The sequence below is a fragment of the Stenella coeruleoalba genome (assembly GCF_951394435.1).
Source record: "Stenella coeruleoalba genome assembly, chromosome: 17".
In the NCBI taxonomy this organism is placed as follows: Eukaryota; Metazoa; Chordata; class Mammalia; order Artiodactyla; family Delphinidae; genus Stenella; species Stenella coeruleoalba.
The window spans coordinates 72,329,672-72,346,721 of record NC_137163.1 but is presented as its reverse complement, the minus strand read 5'-3'; the positions used below and the strand labels follow the sequence as shown (position 1 = coordinate 72,346,721).

General features: G+C 39.9%; 1 protein-coding gene across 7 annotated transcripts in view; it reads right to left on the bottom strand.

Moving 5' to 3' along the window:
• Window positions 1–17,050, bottom strand: part of ASPH (aspartate beta-hydroxylase) — a 414,018-nt gene that overhangs the window by 338,416 nt on the left and 58,552 nt on the right. For 6 of the 7 annotated variants that reach the window (XR_013824500.1, XR_013824501.1, XR_013824502.1 and 3 more), the window contains exons 4-8: window positions 12,458–12,550; window positions 9,500–9,574; window positions 5,414–5,536; window positions 1,775–1,807; window positions 142–198 (exon numbers count right to left, since the gene is read on the bottom strand). Coding sequence is in view for 2 of the 7 variants with exons in the window: in XM_079901408.1 (XP_079757534.1) it covers window positions 142–198; window positions 1,775–1,807; window positions 5,414–5,536; window positions 9,500–9,574; window positions 12,458–12,550 (381 nt within the window). In the remaining 5 variants the exon portion in view is untranslated. Of the gene's footprint in view, window positions 1–141; window positions 199–1,774; window positions 1,808–5,413; window positions 5,537–5,638; window positions 5,720–9,499; window positions 9,575–12,457; window positions 12,551–17,050 lie in introns of all 7 variants that reach the window. The other variant, XM_079901409.1, reaches the window with a different exon arrangement.

The following is a 17,050-nucleotide window of genomic DNA, read 5'->3' as shown; positions in this document are numbered from 1 at the left end:
ATTCAGAAATGTATATAATATATGGGCAGCCAAAAATGGCTGAGTATTATAAAGAGATTTCTATGTTGTATCAGAGTGATCATTAACCTTGGTTGAAAATGACCTTGGCCACTGCCTCAAACAGAAACATATATCACGAACCTGGATTTTCCTGTTCATATATTATGTCTTCCATATCCTGACTGTAGGCTGGTGAAGCTATAAATTAGGAAACAATTAGGAAATTACAAATATGTCTCAGAAAAGGATTACACTTGATAGTTAAAACAAGACAAGCACAATTTCTAGTAAAGAGAGAAATCAAATCAAAATGATGCTCAAACTTACGTTCATTCATGAAACAAACAGGTACTAACTGTGCTAAATGCCAAATACAAAGGTAAATAAGAAAGTCTCCATCATCAGTGTAATTGAACCACAAAATCGTGGAGCTATATTCTCATTTAGCTTATGCAAATTCAACTATATTCACAAAACAAAAAGTGAGGCAGAGACACAGAGAGAGCAGTGCAGGGGAACCCTCCTCCCAGGCACCCAGCAGGCACTAGCCTGAGTGAGCCTGAGTGAGGACACACATCCCCAGTCCGTAACTTGGACTCAACACCTGAGTACCCCCAGACTGCAATGTAATTCTAGTGTTTACAGGTGCCTATTGTTGAAATAATATAGGTCCTAAATGCCAGCCAACAATATCCTGTGGTCCTTAAGCACAGAAAGAGGGATCTATTCCAACACTGGAAGAAAAACCAGCCAACAACACAGGCTTATGGGAAGATGGTGTGTCCATCTCCAGTGTGGTCATACCTTCTGGGGACACGTGACATGTGACAATACACAATTTTGACCATTCACTCACTTGCTAATTTAAGACTACAAAACATGCAATTATACAGTATCTTTTTTTTCTTTTTTTTAATTAATTTTTATTGGAGTAGAGTTGATTTATAGTTCAGGTTCTTCCGTAACATCTTATGAAAAAACCCAAACGAACTTTTTGGTCAACCCAATACAATGTTGTGTTAGTTTCTGCTGTACAGCAAAGTGAATCAGTTATACGTATACATATATCCACTCTTTTTTTAGATTCTTTCCCCATATAGGTCATTACAGAGTATTGAGTAGAGTTCCCTGTGCTATACAGTAGGATCTTATTAGTTACCACTTTGTATAGAGTAGTGTATCTTTTGTTCTCTTACGTTTCTATTTTTTTCCTATTTTATTTATTTATTTATTTATTTATTTATTTTTATTGACGTATAGCTGGTTTACAATGTTGTGTTAATTTCTGCTGTACAGCAAAGTGATTCAGTTATACATATATACATTCTTTTTTGTATTCTTTTCCACTATGGTTTATCACAGGATATTGAATATAGTTCCCTGTGCTCTACAGTAGGACCTTGTTCTTTATCCATCCTATATATACTAGTTTGCATCCGCTAATCCCAAACTCCCACACTATCTTTTGACCTAATAATCCCACTACTGGGAATTTATCCTCAGGAAGTAGACTTTCAAAAGCACAAAAACTATATTCATATATATATATGTGTGTGTGTGTGTGTGTGTGTGTGTGTGTGTATGCACATACATACATATACACACACACACATATAAACCTGTGATATAATATGTATTATATAATAATTAACTATGTATGGTGATATTTGATATAAAATATATTAAAATTAATGTTATCTCTTTCTCATGATGCTCTTTTATAGGAAAAGACTCATTCTAAGCAAAAAATAATAGTATTAAATTAAAATCTCACCTGTCTCTTCTACATGGTAGCTATCTTCAGTTACTGAAAAGAATAACATTAAATAAATATTGTTACTTTCATAAAATGGTATGTTTATATATTATATATGTATATTCTGAACGAATGTTTATCATTGATTTTATTTTGAAAGCAAATAACTATTAAAATAAAACACGAAAATATCAATTAAATGTCTGCTAAACACTTTATCTTTCACTAGAACTACGCTTAGAAACGTCTCACACATTCTCTTATATGATCCACTTAACAACCCCACGAGGTTGACAAATAATATAACGTGGGATAAAGAGGGAGAAAAATTTAGACAGAGTAACACCGTGGTGACAAAGCTATGTCCCCATCACATTCCACTGTGCTGTTCTATTTTCTAGACACTCCTGCCATTTTCTAGTGCAAAAGCACGCTGTCTCCACACGAGAACACAAAGGAAGAACCCAGAGCCTTTATACGTTTGGGGAGCTAAAAGGTAAATGGGTTGATACCTTCACCCGCATACCGCTGATGGCAAAGTGCTGCCACTCATGTGACCCTTGTTATTTAACAGCCACATGGAGTGTAAATAGTTATAACTTCTGAAGACTTTTTTTTTTAATTTATTTTTTGGCTGCATTGGATCTTTGTTGCTGCACGCGGGCTTCCCCTAGTTGCGGCGAGCAGGGGCTACTCTTCGCTGGCGGTGAGCAGGCTACTCATTGCGGTGGCGTCTCTTGTTGCGGAGCACGGGCTCTAGGCATGCAGGTTTCAGTAGTTGTGGCTCGTGGGCTCAGTAGTTGTGCTCGCGGGCTCTAGAGCGCGGCCTCAGTAGTTGTGGCACACGGGCTTAGTTGCTTCACGGCACGCCAGATCCTCCCAGACCAGGGCTCGAACCCATGTCCCCTGCACTGGCAGGTGGATTCTTAACCACTGCACCACCAGGGAAGTCCTAATTTCTGAAGACTTTTAACAAGCAACTTTTATGTTCAAACTGAATCTATGTCCCAATTAAAAATTAGGTCAGAAAATAAGGTTTCTTCAATTTATGAACTTTTTACAAGTGTTTCTTCCTACTCCCAGTCTATAACTCCTAGCCTCAAAAATATCAAATGCCTTATGTTTCAGATTCTTTGAGGGTCTTAACTGAAATTTTTTGTGTAAGCAGCACCTAGGACACCAAAATTCTGAGCAACTGTCAATCTTCCTGAGCTATCCTGGCTGAAGATGGGAAACAGCAAGAGATTCCAGGGAATTGTGGAAATCATTTCATCAGCATTCGTACTCAGAACTTAGAAAAGTTTTTCCCACAGAAATCATGATATGCATGATAACTAAAGGCCTAAAGTTCAAAAGCTAGTCTGTAAATGCCTATTTTCTTTTCTTTTTTTTTTGCGGTACGCGGGCCTCTCACTGTTGTGGCCTCTCCCGTTGTGGAGCACAGGCTCCGGGCGCGCAGGCTCGGCGGCCATGGCTCACGGGCCCAGCCACTCCGTGGCATGTGGGATCCTCCCGGACCAGGGCACGAACCCGCGTCCCCTGCATCGGCAGGCGGACTCTCAACCACTGAGCCACCAGGGAAGCCCTGTAAATGCCTATTTTCAATGCACAATCGAACTGGAATCAAACACAAGTTCAAAAGCATTTTGAACTTACATTTTCTCCCCCAAATTATGCATTATATACAATTCTGTAGGTTCGTATGGAAACCAAACCATCTCTTTTAACGTTATTTCTATGGAAAAGTGCATTTTCTCAACAACAGGCATCAATATAAGCTTTTGGAAATACATTCATTCATGAATTAGGAGCTGTCTGCTTCTCAAGTAGTTCCCCAATATATTAGATATTGTGAGAAGTAGACATACTTAACATTTCCATAATGTTTATGCTTTAAAATAGTCCTTGCAACCATTTACCAACTGCATCTTCTGAGGCTACCTGACCTCTCAATTCTTACGTGGCCGGGATGAGTCCTGTGTGTTCTGCCTGATTCCCACTGGCTCTGAGCACAAGCCTTAACCCGTGCAGAGACAGCAGAGCAGAAGTGAGGGGAGGCCCAGGAGACAGGAAACAGCTGAACCATACCTGGGCTCAACACTGGCAGCAATTATGTATCCCCTGGAGAGCTTTTATAATCGTCCATTTTGGGGGCCCCGTACCCCAAACACTCTGATTCACTTTGATCAGGGTGGGTCACCGGAATTCTTTTAAAAGCTCCCCGGGGGATACTAAAATGCAGCCAGGATCTGAAGTGGTGTGGTGGGATACCAGCCCATCTTAGTGGATCATGTTCATCAGAGGTTGTCTCTCTGAATCCACGACCCTATGGCTCCAGACCTTCCTACCTTGACTAGCGCTGCGGATCCGATCTACCGCCTGTTTCTTACCATTCTGTCCGGCTCTCTGAACTCAACTTAGGCTGAGCTAACCCTTGAACCCTACCAGGCACCTCCAGTCTAGACCCTCGGCGGCCGGTGGTGCTGTGTTGTTACACGGGTCCTACAGACTCTGACGATTACTACACAGCGGGGTGCGTCATGTAACTGTTCACTTTGTGTTGGTGCCACGAACCACTCCCCCTGGTTTCAGCATAGGCTTGTTTTCCTGTACCACTCTTTAGAAATACAACATCCCTCTTAAATAAACAAGGTTCCCTTAGTACTCATTTTAAGTATAAAATGATATCATTTATATATTTTAAATAAAATGACAAAAATCAGTCAGAGTACAAAACTTGTGGCTTAAAACCACTAAGGTTTTAAAGGACTACTTTAAGAAAAGAGTACAGAGAATAGATACCACAAGAACAAAGCATGTGGACTTAACTCAGCAGGGCTCCCAATAATCATGGTAGCCTCACATTAAAGCAGAGCAGAGCAATAAGTATACGAATAAAAACTTTTCTATATGTCAGTAGTGAATAGCAATAATTCTGACTTGCCTATTGCAAATAATACGAAGTAAACTACTCAACTGATATTTAAATAACCAGCATTTAATTTAAAATATTGATATACACAGATGTCAGCAAACTGTGGTCCATATGTAGTCTACATTGGGCCTGCCTCCTGACTTTCTAATTAAAATTTTACTGGAACACGGCTACACTTATCCAATTAGGCATTGTCCAGGGCTGCTTTTGCACCGTGGTAGCAGAGATGAGTAGTTGGGACAGAGGTTGCATGGTCCGCAAAGCCTAAGATATTGACCGGCCGGCCGTTTACAGAAAAAGTTTGCCAATGCCTAGGCTATGAACTGTATTCTACCCACTGTAGTAATAGAGTTTATTTTAGAACAAGAGCCTGTGATAGATTATCAAGGTCAATATTTCATCAGTTGTTTGAATTTCTTACAACAAATGGTACTCTAGGAAGGACAGTACAGTAAAAGTAAATATGCTGAAGGATTTCACTTACATCCTATAAGAAATGTATGTATCCTTAGAATTTCCCCTAACGTACTTCGAGTTAAAAAATTGGGATATCTATTTATTTTAGGGAAAAGACTGATTTTAACTGAAGTTTTCAACTTAAAAAAAAAAAACTTTAGATAAAAGCTAAATATTGGTTTTAAAGGTGTTTAAGAAAACTTCAATAATCGTAATTACAAATTACCTATTGTGTTTTATTCTGAAACCAAAAAATTGTGTTCTACCTTCATGCACTGCTCCAGTCCCCACAGGTTCATATCTGTCATCTGTATCACTTTCTGCAAAGATACCGTCTTCGGGCTGCAGTTCTCCTGCTGGTCCATCCTGTTCTTGGTGCAGGTCCTCTCCTTGAACAATGATAATGAACAAAGTGACACAGGTCTATAGCAAGGGCCCCAGGCAGCAGCCCACACAGACACAGACGCCCCAACTGAAAGGCTGCCACATACCCACTTCAGCTGCTCGGCATGCCCCGCCCCTTTTCTGGGCCACTGCACATGCTGAAACTCTGTCCTCTCTCTGGCCAAGGGCTAGTGCACCCGAGGGGGTAACAGGTCTTCTCTCACTAGAACATAAACTCACCAAGGACAGGGACCTCACATATTTTAGTGACTAAGCATGCCCAGCCCCTGGGGCCATGACTAGCCATAGGAAGTTCTCAATACGTATTTAATAAATGAATAAATGAATTCAGAATTCTTACTATATTTGCCTCTTCAGTTATCACTAGGTCAGAGGAAAGGTCACCTTGCGACCTTCCACTGAGAACTGACGTAAAATTCCACATAACAATCTTAAGTAACTCTCTGCAAATATGCTATTACAAAGAACATTAGGCCACCAGCTAAACCGTATGCCCCGTCATCCGCATTGGTTCAGCTGCATTATACTCTGCTTCTAAAGGTTCCTATGTTTAGCCTTTAAGTTATGCTAAGATGCTCATTTTCTCTTCTGAGACTTTCACGATACACTGAACCATTCTGCTTCTCTTGTGTAGACGTTGGACATGCTGCATAACTCCACTGCCACATGGGTTAGCTTGTCATCATGGTGTAAGACGTTCTCCCAGTAGTAACTTGCCATGGCCTCGAGCAGAGGATGCTCTGGATGTAGCCCTTAAACGAGAGAACTCAAGGGAACTAGACTCAGGTGTGCAGTGCAGTATTGCTCTAGGAGTGTGCGATCTGGAATATCTGACTCCAGACCCAGGTCTGTCCCTAGACCAGCTGTGTGACCCTGGGAGAGTTACTTAATGACTCTGTGCCTAAGATTTCTCTTCCATAAAAAAGAAATAATAAGAGTACCTACTCACAGCATTGTTGTGAGGACTGAAGCACTTAGAAAAAAGCCTGGCCCATAATAAGTATTTAGGTTTTATTGTTGCTGTGCTGCTTCTGCTGTCGTTAATATTTTTACCATCATCATCCCAGTAATAACAATACTACTACTTCTACTGCTACGGAGCTACCCCACACACACACTGCAGGACAGAGTCCTTGGTCACTTCACTTCTGGTGTGGCCCAGTGATGTTCTCAGGTGTTGCTGGACTATTAGGCCCTTTTCTGTCGATACTTTTTGTCTTCTGTCTTCTCATCACAGCCTGCTATCTTGTTTCTCCTCATTTGAGATTTTCTGCTTCTCAGCAAACCAATCACCAATTCTTCCTGTCACTAACCGTACAACTCTTTTTCTTCTTTTCTTCTTGCCATGTTCCTTTTCCCTTACTCTCATTTACTCAGTCTAATTTTACAGTTTTTATGTGAGTGGGACTGAGCTCTTTCAGCCATCTACTCAATGGAAGCCCCTGCTCTCATAGGGAGACCAACTGAGCACCGTACACTGTCTGTGAGTCTCCACGGCCCAGGGACAGCCTGCCGTGAGGAAAACAGTCTCCTGAGAGTTTGCTGGACCTCACCGGAGGCACTGCCATGCCTTCCTGCAGCTGCTGCACCAACCCTATGAGATAGCAATTATCCCACTTTGAAGTATGAGAGGCTTGAAGAACTTGACTAAAGCCACACAGCTTATAAATGCAACTGCAGGACCCAAACCTGACAGTGAGATACAGAATAACAGGGACAGAGAGTCTACTCTAGAGATGGTGTCAGGGAGGCCAAGTTTGGTCTGATAAGATGTGAAGACTGGAACACACACACGCACACACTAACAGAAGGGAGAGCAAGTTAAGGGCCCCACAGTAGGGACAGGTCTGGCAATGACCTAGAAAAAAGGGAAGGCCAGGTGAGCTAGAGAAAAGTGACCAAGGGGAGAGAGACCAGGCCCAGACAAGGCACAGTGGGCTCGGCCACATCAAACAGGGGGTGCAGAGGAGCAAAGATGGAAACAGGGGCCCAAGTGGATGGGAAGAGGGGATGGTGGTAGCTGACACACGGCAGAAGTCAAAATACGTTTTGGAGGCAAAGCTGAAGGGATTGGCTGATGGATTACATATGAGGGGAAAAGAGGAGAGAGAAATCAAGGAAAACTCCCAGGATGCTAGCTTAAGCAACTAAGTGGATAGGGAGACCATTAACTAAAGACTAGAATAAGAGTAAAACATTGTTGCAGGTGAGCAGGCGAGCTGTGAGATGGAAAGGAATCACGAATTCAGTTTTAGGAACATTTTAAGTCTGAGATAAAACATACAAATGGAGATAAGAATATGCAGTTAGACAGTCCAGGAGCTTAGATGAGCGTGAGGGCCGTAGATACATATTCAGAAGCAATATTTAATATTTAAATAATATTTAAAGTCATAGCCTGTGATTTTCTAAGGAGAAAGTCTTGATAAAGAAGAGGTCCAAGGAACACAATCCAATGCTAGCCTGGCTTCCTCTCTCCTGTCTGGCATCCTGCACCCACCCACCTAAATGTCTACCACATCCTTCACTTCCTTCTTCCCCTACCTTGGGAACCTTTGGTGAAATTTAGTTTGACCAACCATCTCGACTCACTTGGGTCACGGGTACCACCTCCCATCTGATCTCCCTGCTGACATCTCCTTCACCTTATTTTTCACACTGACAGAATACACAACACTCCTTCCCACCCTCCAATGGTTCCAACTCCTCTTAGAATCAAGTAAAAACACCCTTCCCTTCATCCCTCCACCTCACTTCAGACCCTTTTGACCTCTGGACTTCCACACATGCCATGCCCTTTGCTTAAACATTACTCTTTACTCATAGCATTTGCCTGGCAAAGCACTACACCATTCTCCAGCTCCTAAATCAGTATGTCATTTTCCCCAGGAAGCCTCTGCTAACCCCACATAGCATCACGTGTTTCACCATCACAGCACCTACCTCAACATATTGAAATCAATCATGTATTGAGATTGCATCATCCTTGTGTTAGGTTAAAATAAAAAATAAAAAAAAGATATAGGAAGGGAAAGCCTGCGTTTGCTTATACAGGCAGATACGCTCAGGTGAAGTAGCTTTTCTAGCTGAGAAGAAACTGGTAATAAAAGGACACAGGCTCCTAGACTCCTAGCAGCCCAGGGCAAAAACCTACAACGCAGCCAAAGCTGGTCTCCCCAAAGGAGCACAGATGGAGCTGGATGGGATGCTTTACATTTAACCCCCAAATACCTAAGACTGAGTAAGATACTTTAGCTGGCCTGCAAAAGCCCAAGTTAAATGATAGGGAATTCTGTCTGTTTTTAAGAAACATTATTTTTTTCCTCTAGGACTACCTTCAACTCACACCAAACCACCGGAAGTATCAGGACACCACGTGTTCTGCCCTCTTCAAAATCCTTGTTACATTTTGGGGTTAGATTCTGTGCTTTTATCAACAGATGCTTCAAGAAACAGTCTTATAAAATCTTAAAAACACTGGTTTCTATAGTATCATTTAATATTCTCGGTACAGAACTTAACATAAGAAACTTTTTAGATTCTTTAAGTAAATAGCATGTTTACTTCTTCTCTAGTAATGTGACCCACATAACTTAAAGTCTCCCCTTTTTTGCTTTGGCGGCCACCCAAGCATTCAGTATAATTTGAGGGCTGAAGACAGCTCCAGGAGAGCCCACTACAGCTCGCTTGGTTCTGTTCTATTCCCCTCCTCCCGGCTGCCGAGGTATTTGTTCCTGATGTATCACTGTTCTCTGTTTGCTTATTCTCTTAACAATAAAATGGGGTAAAATAAAATGAGTGTAGTGTTATTTTAGAAATACCTGTCCTCCAGTAGCTTTTTTAAAAGCCCACTTAACTATTATTTAAAGTTCAAAATAATGTCCAAGTCATTTAAGGTAATTAACCATTATTTTAGTAATGCATGAAACACAGATTTTAATTCATACCATGTTCTGCGTATACCGTTTCACCAAGAAGTGACTGAACTTGTTCTTGTACTTCATCCTCAATATTCGGAAGCCCTAAAATAATTAAAACATAACTAAGTAGAAAAAATCTAGACATTAATGTAGAACATGAGATATGGCCTCCCCATATACACATTAAAATGAATATATTGGACTAATCAACTGTGTACCCTTTTCCTATCAGCTTAGCCCATTTTTTAAGTTGGCAAATAGGGTAGATATTTAAAGTTGGGTTTATTTTGACAGCAGATATAAACGCTAAACAACTTCATAAGATTTTAAAACATAGGAAACTAACTCGGGTTCAGGTTTCTCTTTAAAAAAAAAACCTCACTCAGAGCAAAATTATTTCAGTTTCTAGTTAACAAAATTCACACTAACGATAGAAAAAGCAAATGGGAAGGGCAAAGCTTTCAGAAAAGGAAGTACTGGGAAATAAAGATAAAATGTGGAGGAAGAGGTCAATAAAATTAAAGTACATGGTCAACCACTGTCTTTCCCAATAGTCAGGAGAAAGGGCTCCCTGGCTGGTATGAGGGCTGGGATGGTTGGTTGCCTGCTCCCAGAAGGTGTCAGGAAGCGTGAGTAGAAGACCTTACAAGACAATCCTCTCAGCATTGGAGAACCTCATCTGACAGTCACATCTGTCATAATGTAAATTACAGACGTGAACAACGTTAGTAATGACATTGCGACTACACTGTGGTGCTTATCGGATTATCAGGCTTATTGCAATATCATACAACAAACAAGAAGCTATAATTACATTGACACTATTATAAATTTTCCGTCTAACAGACATCATCTATGTTCACTAAACAGAAGTAGCACCAGACTTAGTATCATGAATGCCATCAAATGAGATAATGCCAACGACATCAGTTATACTGACAAACTAATCTTCAGTGACAAAAACAGAATAAGTTAATCTGAACTTCAGACTGAAAAAGGTGTAAGACTCTACTATGCTAATTATACTACAAAACCATTTCTAAAGCACAGAGTGCCTTCTATTTTTATAGATGTTGATATTTCACAAACTACTTTTATACATATTCTCACAGAATTACAGGAGACCTTCCCAATCTCCGTTCTTCCCTCACACAATGCCCACGATAGCTTCCTAGCAGAGTTCCCAGTTTTACAACTGCTGACAGCAACAGAAAATATAATGTGAGTAAAGAGAAGTAGAGATTGGCACTCTGTTCCTCTGCTTAAACCCTTTAATGGCTTCCTCTCCCTGAACAGATGAAAATCTAAGTTCCTTGAAGCCCCAGAAGGAAATGCAAGACCTCCACAATCTAGCCTTCACACGCCTCTCTAAAATCATCTGCTACCAGCACCGGCTTAGAACTTGGTGACTGCGCCATGCTGTGTAATCTTTCCACGAGTCTCTGATGCCCTCCTTTCCCCTGGGGAAGTTGAGTAAAGGCAAAAAAAAAAAAAAAAAAAACCCACCCAGCCTGCAGTGAGTTAAAGACTAAGTGTAAATAAGGCAAAAAAGCAACTGCAAATTCTTCTTTCAAAAGTGTAGCCAGTACAAGGAGAGAGACTGGAAGGCAGATGGAGAGAACTGTGGGGATCAAAGGGGTGGTTATTTCATTGTGTTTTAATGAAAGATATGTACCTCTGTTTATAGAATAGGTGGGTAGTCAGAGAAGACAGAAGGTAAAGACCTAGGTAAGAGGAAGGTTGAGAAGGCAACATTTAAACTAAATCAAATATCACCAAGAAGTTGAAAAGGATATGAGGTGATAACTGAAGGACTTAGGAGGACAAGTTATCAGTAATATGCAAAGAGTAATATGAACAAAGAATAAAACAAGGAGGAGAGAAAGCAAATAGTACATTTCGGAGTAAGTACCAGCTTTGAAAACTAAGATTTTTTAAAATTATAGATTAATCTAGCACAAAGTAAAACTGAGGTGCTAAATCCAAATATACATTCAAATTATAAACCTTAAAAAAAGAAAAAAGAAAAAATCACTCTTGCTCTGAAGCCATGGTATGATTATCGCAATTCTACAGGAATGGGAGAGAGACAGGAAATTCTCCTGGGATTATTTGAGCAATAACAAAAAATAAGAGCAACATATTGATTTTTATTAAAAGGAAGGAAGGTAAATCAAACAGTATTCACCAGTACCTAGTGATAGTCAGCCCAAGTATTGATACCACCTGGACTCAGTAATAAAGTTGCCAGTAAACATGCAATGTCATACCTAACACTTCCAACAGGTGGCAAGATGAAACCAAATTTTTGAGAACTACTGGGTAAATGAAAAATGTACAGAAATTAAACAGTACTTTGCAACAAAAATCAAAGCACGAATAGGAAATGATAGTAATGGAACCAAATTTCATTTACCAATTTATTAAGAGACTTCAGGAGTCTTCATCCTATGGGTCACAGGCCCTTGAGTGACTGGGGAAATACTTGAAATGAGCTATGAATTCATGCAGATGTAAAACAGGCTGCACAGAGGATCACACGGAGGCCTGAGAAGCCTTTTGTTGCAGACAGGAGACTCATATTAAAAAGACTGGAAACACCGTAGACCTCCTCTATTAAATAATGTGACAAAACTAGTGCAACGGTACGTGTGTAATTTTACTTTCAATGTAATATGGCACAGTAGTCCTGGACTTGGAATCAAGAAACAGAGCATTTAGTTCACAATGTTTCTAACTATGTTCAGACAAGGAGAAACCTCCTCTGTGCCTTGGATTCTTGAGCTCAAAAATTAAAACGATCCTGTATAAACTTTTTCTAGAAAAGAATAGAGTTCACTATAAAATTTCAGAAGACAGAGAAAGCATTTCATTATTCTGCAAACATTGTGAAACAAAATGGTGGGTATAACATGACTGTGGACACTGCTACCTGGGATACCTGGCAGCTGAGGTGCAAGCAGTCAGAATTAGAGGAGAGCTTACCTGGCCCCTCCAGGACCTGATCCTCCAGCCAAGGGTACGGCTCGGCCTCTTCTGGTGGGACTGTTGGCTTTGGAGCAGATCTTTCTTTAAAGCCTGCATTTTTATTCACAAAGTTAACTTAAGGTTTTCTTTCTTTTTTAAAAAAATTTTGACATGTTAAACCAAGTAAAATAATGTTTCCAAACACTTCATCAATACTGCCAGTAATTCAAAGTTTCCAAGACTTTATATTACAGGAAAATGTTGATATGCTTAAAAACTGAAGTAGGAAAATAGTTTGTTCTCTAACTTCACCTGGGCCTTTAACATCTCTTTGCCTAAATGAACTTTTCATTTAAAAAATAATAATAAATCATTGTGTGAATATTCACAAATCTCGAAAATATAGGCACTAAAACAATAGGCAAAGTAAAATAAAAAGCCGTTATCTGAACTTGCCAATTCAGTTTGAGTTCAGTCTCCTCTCGTGTTCGTAAGTGACTAATTAGCTTCTAACTCTTGGACTCCGAATTCAGCAATAAGACAATTAAGAGACTCTGGAACCTTCTACTGTTATTTGCATGTACTCCATATTTTGATTTATATATAATTAATTATTCTTCTTGAAAACGATAGTTAAATATGAGAGGAAATAATACATAAGTCACTATGTACAATCTTCTAAAGGTAACATTTATGAGCAATATTATTCCATAAAAAATACGGAAAAAGTTATGTTCTTCCTTTTTTTGTCTTAAGGAAAATAAGACATCGGGGTAAATTAATATGAAAGATGATTTTTAAAGTCAATGCTGGTCTAAAATCTATTATACTGCTAGTTCTTTGATATTTTATATGTAGCACATTAAAGTACATCCTCAATTAAATACAGCTATTTAGAAAACTAAATTAGACTGTCATGAGCCTGACAATTCCATTTACCAAACCCTGGGCTCTTTGCTACCCCACCGAGAATCTTGTACCAAGAGTAGCTACTAAAGAGCATGTGTTCTGCATGTCAATAGCTGGAATGAAAAGGTCAGGAGAGAACTGAGAGGTCTTTTCTAATCTTAAGCAGCTTTATACAACTCATTGGAGATATGCTATTGCAGTCTGGAAAATCCTCATTTCAGTGTCACTTACTCTTCTGTTTTGGTTCTTTATATTTTCCCTTATTGTTCGCTTTTCTATATCTCTTCATTTTTCTCCCACTGACAAAAACACCCTCCCACCATCCCCTCCCAAATCCTAAAAAGACACTGAAACAGATTCACAGGATCCCACCTCATCATTTATATTTCCTCTAGTTACTTATTTCTGATACGACCTAGCCAAAAAACCTAACGTTAGAAAACAAACACCAATACATAGAGTCGTGTTCTACTCCTAACTATAGATTCCTGAGAAAGCATACACAAATAGGCACAGACCCTAACTGTAGTTCACTTTCAGGGCACGGGGGTAAGGGATGAAGGCTTATTAAAACATCTCATTTCAAATTCCAAATTCAGGGCTGAAAATTCCCATGACCTTTTCCACTTAAATAAGCCATGCTTACGTCTCTTAACTATTACTGGAACAGGTATGGACTTACGGCCAAGTTCTGCTGAATGAACAGGCTAAACTTTGAGTCTTCAGAATCAAGTCATTTATCTTTGCACTCTCAGCATCTCAGAAAACACCTGGTACATAGCAGGTGCTCAACAAACTGCTGCAAAAGGGCTGAGCACACCCCGTGTGTGACTGCTCTGCTCTTTAAAGGGCTGCAGACTCTCTGCAGGGCCAAGGCTATAGCTGCACCAGCGAGGCTTAGGGCTGTAGAGGAGGCAAGGCGGACTCACATCAATTTCCCTGCTACTATTTACCAACGAGATGCCTATTTGTGCTCTAGCAGCATCCACCATTTCAGTACCACAAGCCTAATTTACCCGGACGGTCTGGTTTGTCTTTTGTCCTGGTAAAATGACTTCACTCTCAAAAGCATCTCAGTTTGGATGAAAAATTACAGGGTCATTCTTCACGAATCCCATCTGTAGCAGGCTTTCAAAACTGTGCTCCATGGGTTCAATAAGCAGTTAAATATTCCCCCATCAAACAATAAAGATTTAAGCTGCCTGAAAATCCCGTTCTTACTGGATTCTGAGAAAAGTTTCATTTGAAAAAAATTTTGATCCTAAAAGTGCTTGAAAACAACTAGTACATCAATATTCAGACCCACGATGCCCCTAATAAACAGCTTTCTCTAAATCAGCTGGGAGCTATTTGTCTCTAAAATTGACATTGTAAAACGTGAAAAACAACGGGAGAAAGCAGAAGCGCATAACAAGAGAAAATATTGAGTAGCTTTCTTTTCTGTCCAAAGCAGCAGCTGAATTGTAAATGTACTAATACCTGGTCACAGCTATTTTCCAGAGGTGAAATCAGTGCAAAAATATTTTGTAAACTTCAAAGAAGCTGAAGATCGCATTAACACATCTCTTTCCCCAGACCCTTATAAACGTCCTAATATTTAACAAAAACACATTTTAGAATAATTCTTATTGTTTTGATAACCCATGTGGAAGCTTTTACCGTGATGTTTCCAAAATTTTTTCTGTTACCCAAGTCCATTTTAATCCATGAATCCATGAAGTATTCCCCAGAAAATAGTGGTAAATCCACGTCTCATACAAGATTTTAGGCAAAAAGTAAACAAAAATTAAACAAGAAAAATAAATAAAATAAGGCAAATGAAAGGTTTTCAAATTGGATTTATTATGAGGTACACAGGGCAAGGATACAGCTCTGAAACGAATCTTCAAAATCAGGTTATGAAATGAATGTATCGGTTCTGATGCTGATGTGGCTGCGAACAACAGAACGCCGACTCACGCTGGCTCGAGCAAGAAGGAAGTTTATTACTTAACAGCAGGTGGGCTGGCTCTCAGCCCTGGCTTCATCTTCAGGGTGGCAATCCGGGCTCTCCCAGCTGCAAGCTCCTCTTTCAGACAAGATGATGTCCAGAAGCAAAGGACCACCTCTTGTTCTGCTTCTCTTAGGCTTGAGGAAATCCTTCCTGGAACTTCTCACCATTCTTCCCTTTCAGTTTTAACAGTCAGAACCAGAACCCACTTCCATTCCTAAACTGGCAAGAGCAGCAGGATGACCACAGCTGTTTGACAGTAATTATCTAGGGTTGAACGAACGTTGCACGTCAACCACGACAGCTCCTGCATGATTTGGAAAACCAGCTAGTTCCCTTAAAACACACCTTGTTTTCAGCTCTTTGAGCACATGAGACAAATTAGGAAAATTTTTTTAAATGTTTACATTTAATAAATGTATAAATTTTCTTCCAATTGTAATTAAAAAATGGAGTAAGTTATAAAAAGTAAATGAAGTGAGCACTTTAAATCAACCATTCATAGCAAATTTAATTACCTGATACAATTACTGTAGCCTAGTATCAGCTTACTTCATTCACTACTACCCAACTACACCTGACCATAATGGGAAAGAATAAGCGGATTTTCTTCCCATTCTGGGAAATCAATAAACCACAAAGGCACCCGTACTAACTGGCCATGCTAATCCTTGCTGTTGTTCTTGGCTTGTATAATCAGCAGGTACAATCCTGGCAGGTATCCCAAGAGCAGCCCTACTGCCAGGAACTATAAGAGCTTCCCTGACACACAGTAAGAGCCATTCCAGATTCAAATCATTTTCACGTGACCCAAGGTGGACAGACAGGCTTCAGGAAGAGGATGACATAAATCTCAAAAGAATTAAACACTGCCAGAAAGATTCCTAAGAGCCTGGTTTCAGGACCAATGGAGGGACTCCACAAAGATGGGGTTGGAGTGGACTCAGTTTAACATCTCACAACAGGAGACCATGTGTAGGAGCTTAGGAACAGCAGCCAAGAGCGCTGCCTTTGAATCCATTTGAATCCCATCTTGAACACATTACCACTGCTACAACTTTGGTCTCCACAAGTATGGAAAGCGGATAAAATAGTAACTCATTAGAAGGCTTTTAAGAATTAAATGAGATAATTTAAACCCAGAAAATACACATCTTCCCCGTCAGTTAATGTTTTCCTTTATTTCTTCTAAAGAAACAAATCTACCTCTCCCTCCCGCCTGCCTTGCACACATACTCACAACAACATGAACAAAGCTTAAGGCAACTTACAAGGTGGTTAAAACAATTAATGAAAAAGCTTCCGGGTTTTTCCTTAACAAAATTTTTTTAAACATTTTTCACCTTTCTAATATTACTAACAGTGTATACAGACCTGAAATATATTTTAATTATCTACTTTATATGTTAACCATTCAATAAACATCCATTGAATGCCTGTTAATGTCAGTTACTATGATAGGTACTGGACATAAATCATAGTCTAATAACAAAGTCCCAGAAAGAAGCAAAGTGAAGAGCATGATAATTGCAAGGCACACAATCCAACCACCTGGGAGGATCAGAGAACGTGAGGACAGATGTGATGACTTAGCTGGATACTGCAAGAGAGGCAGAAGGCAGCCCACCACAGTGGGAGCGTGTTGTACGCAGAGGGGAAGTGGGCAGGACAGACAATAGTCCAGTTTATTTTTTCTCCATCTCCTGTTTATC